This window comes from Vicia villosa, unplaced genomic scaffold (genome assembly GCF_029867415.1).
Source record: "Vicia villosa cultivar HV-30 ecotype Madison, WI unplaced genomic scaffold, Vvil1.0 ctg.000004F_1_1_1, whole genome shotgun sequence".
In the NCBI taxonomy this organism is placed as follows: domain Eukaryota; kingdom Viridiplantae; phylum Streptophyta; class Magnoliopsida; order Fabales; family Fabaceae; genus Vicia; species Vicia villosa.
In genome coordinates, this window is record NW_026704934.1 from 1122175 (window position 1) to 1125962 (window position 3788).

Sequence of the window (3788 nt, forward strand, 5' to 3'; positions counted from 1 at the left end):
AGGTCATTGAGATTTGCTTAAGACCGTTAACCTCTCTCAACGAGAGTTTATCCATACATACACACCGATCGGATATTGAACTTTATTCTGTACTGAAATTAGAATTGTATTTGATTGATGATGATAGACTCCAAATGCGGTGATGCTGATCTCCAATCCGGTGGCGTGGGGTGCATCTGCAAGGTTAGCACTCCAAATCTCAAGTCAATTATATAACTTAAAATGAGTGAAATGAAATTATGAGATCACAAAGTTTACCTCAAGTCTCGCGTGTGTTGGTTATATACGTTGAATAATTTTGATTGAACTTTGTCTGGTTAGTCTGGATATTTGAATCTCTCCTGTATTAGGCCTTTGGCCGGCCCAGAGCAATTAATTTTAAGAATTGGTTTTCTTATTTATGGTTTAGATTACTTACTCTTAAGTACATGTTTGGACATCCATTAAACAAATGTTAAACATGCATTTAAGCAAATCCAACTCTCAATTAGAGAATGGTAGACCAGGGAACTCTTTCCACACACATGCCCATAGTGTGACTAATTTTTTTGCTTTGTTTATTGTAATAAAAGTTGACACGGAATCTTCAAAGAGATAAGTTTGTTGGGGGTTGAGGCATAACATTTTTGTTGACATTTGCATCTTAGTCCTCCCCCCATACAGTACTCACATCTCACTCCCTTCTTATAAAGTACCTTAACCTTGTTAATTTTAATTCCACACACTCATCCAAATTAATTCATTGTAACTCAAACACACATACAAACTCTTTTTCTCTCTCTTTCTAACTTTCTCTCTTCTCTCTCTAATGGAGTTTCTCTCCGTACTCTATGTTTTCACAATAATGCACTTGTGTTTCCTGATCTGGAAATTCTTTGATCAGAGAAGGGACCAAGAGTGTTACATATTAAGCTACCAATGTTACAAGCCAGGTGATGAAAGAAAGCTTGGAAGTGATCTTTGTGGAAAGATCATAGCACACAATGAGTATATTGGTCTGAATGAGTGCAAGTTCTTCCTCAAAGCCATTGTCAACTCAGGTATTGGCGAGGAAACTTACGCTCCAAGAAACTTCATCGAAGGCCGAGCTGTAAACCCGACATTGCATGACGAAATCTCCGAGATGGAAGAGTTCTGTCACGACAGCATTGCAAAGCTTCTTAACAAATCAGGCATTTCGCCTTCGGAGATCGATGTTCTCGTGGTAAATGTATCTTTGTTCTCTTCTATTCCTTCTTTAACTTCAAGAATCACTAACCATTACAAAATGAGAGAGGACATAAAAGCTTATAACCTCGCCGGTATGGGTTGTAGTGCTAGTCTTATCTCATTAGACATTATTCAAAACATTTTCAAGTCACAGAAAAACAAGTATGCTCTTTTGTTGACTTCAGAGTCTCTCAGCACAAACTGGTATTCAGGCAACAACAGGTCAATGATCCTAGCTAACTGTCTCTTTCGCACCGGCGGATGCGCTATTCTTCTCACAAACAAAAGATCCTTAAAGCACAAAGCTATACTGAAACTAAAGTGCTTAGTCCGAACTCATCACGGCGCGAGAGACGACGCGCATAACTGTTGTAGCCAAAAGGAAGACGAACAAGGCCGCCTCGGTTTTTACCTAGCGAAAGATCTCCCGAAAGCGGCGACACGAGCTTTCGTCGATAATCTAAGAGTATTATCACCAAAAATCTTACCAGCTAGAGAACTACTCAGGTTTCTGCTCATGTCAGTCATAAAAAAGGTAACAAAGTTTCATGTCCCTAAGTCAGCAGCAGGTGCTGGTGCAACAATGAACAAATCGCCACTGAATTTCAAAACCGGTGTTGATCATTTCTGCCTCCACACAGGAGGAAAAGCGGTGATCGACGGAATCGGAATGAGCTTAGATCTGAGTGAATACGATCTTGAGCCAGCAAGAATGTCCTTGCATAGATTTGGAAACACATCAGCTAGTAGCTTATGGTATGTGCTAGGGTATATGGAAGCAAAGAAGAGGCTGAAAAAAGGTGAGAGAGTGTTGATGATAAGTTTAGGTGCTGGCTTTAAATGCAATAGCTGTTTGTGGGAGGTGATGAGAGATGTTGGTGATAGGAATGTGTGGGACGATTGCATTGATAACTATCCACCACATTCATTGGCCAACCCATTCATGGAGAAGTACGGTTGGATTAATAGTATTCAAGATGCAGACACTTTCAGACAAAAACTTGCTGAGTATTTTCTCAAGTAATGTTAAGTTAAGTTAACTTCATTTTCATTATTATTTATTTACATATAATATAAGATACTAGTACTACTTTACATGTGTAGTGTTGTATCTGATTTTTACAGAAAGTGAAGAAAAAAAAATGAAGACTAGTTTTTAGAATTCACCTCTTATCATTACTATCATGCTTATTGTGCTTACAATTTTTTCTGTTCCCACAAGGGTTCTACCCAATAAGGTGTTTTGGTTATGAATTCTATATGAAATAAATGCTGAAACCTATCATAGTACTTGTTGTTTGAATTAAATAATAAAAGTGTGTTACTGTTTATCTTTAGTATACTAGGTTTTAGACTTTTAGTTGTTTAATTAATATTAATATGATAGGATTATGTTAGTGTTTTTTCTGTTTGGGGCCTGAAAAGATGTAACATAAGGATTGTGCTTGTTTTACTAAATACATGTAATTTTCATTCTTGTTGAGTAGATAGGAATAGATGTTGAGTTTTGATGGTTATGTTTATGTATTTACTTTCTATATGTATGTAACTTTCAATAGAGAAATTGAAGTTGGAAAGACGCAACTTGTCACATCATACATACTACTACTAGTCATTAATTATGAATGGGATAGTGATGATACTGCAAGCGTGAGATTAAGATAGAGATGTAAAAATGGTAATTGAAAGAGATGATTCAAATTCAAAATTATGGAAGGACGAATGTTGTGAAATACTCTCTACTAATTTATTTATTTTTGAAAATTAATTTTCAAAAAAAATTTTTTTTCAACACAATTTTTATTGATTAAAGTTGATATGGATTATTATACTTAAAATAAAATAAGGGTCATTCAAAAATATTATATAGGTCTTTTATAAATTTAGTTAGATTTATATGAATTTTAATCAATAAATAATATAAAAATTTATATTATATAGTATTTTTATATTAAATACAAATCAATATATTTATTCATTTAAATTAATAGAATGTATCAAATAAAAAAATAATTTCTACAAATAATGAAATGACAAACAAACAAATATGACAATTGAATGTATGAAATTCACATACCCCCGAAATCAGAATCTTACAGATTGTATATGGATCAAAGATATAATTAAATATGGATAAAAGAAATACTAAGTTTTATAAAAAAAATCACTTACTAATTTATCTATATTTTCATACAAGTGGGTGGAAAGCAATTAATGAAAAGTAACATTACAAAATGGTAACATTTAATGATATGCCTTAATAAAAAAAATCCTCTTTTTACATGAGGTACGAGTAGTGGTTACACTCTCATCTAAACTTCTTGTTGTAGTTTTAAAAATTGAATTTTTTTTTTTTCAAGTTACCGTGTATTTTCATTTTTTTACCAACACCATTTTTGTTTATATAATTATGAATGTCTATTTATTTCATTAGAGAAGATAGAATTCTAATTAAGAAAGATGCATTTTTATATATGATAAAAACTAAATGAAATTATTTTTTATTTGTATTATTATCAAATAAACACTCTTGTTTCTTTTAAAAAAATATTATATTTTTACTAAGAATTTATTAAAAA

General features: G+C 32.8%; 1 protein-coding gene across 1 annotated transcript; it reads left to right on the plus strand.

Annotated features, from left to right (window-relative positions):
• Positions 1-412: 412 nt before the first annotated feature.
• Positions 413-2684, plus strand: LOC131621338 (3-ketoacyl-CoA synthase 3-like). The gene has a single exon (XM_058892382.1). The coding sequence runs from the start codon at positions 809-811 to the stop codon at positions 2231-2233; it is 1425 nt and encodes a 474-aa protein (XP_058748365.1). The 5' UTR covers positions 413-808; the 3' UTR covers positions 2234-2684.
• The last annotated feature ends 1104 nt before the right edge of the window (positions 2685-3788 follow it).

Bases quoted from the DNA above. Each gene is read 5' to 3' on its own strand.
- LOC131621338 (XM_058892382.1), top strand. From the start codon at position 809: ATGGAGTTTCTCTCCGTACTCTATGTTTTCACAATAATGCACTTGTGT.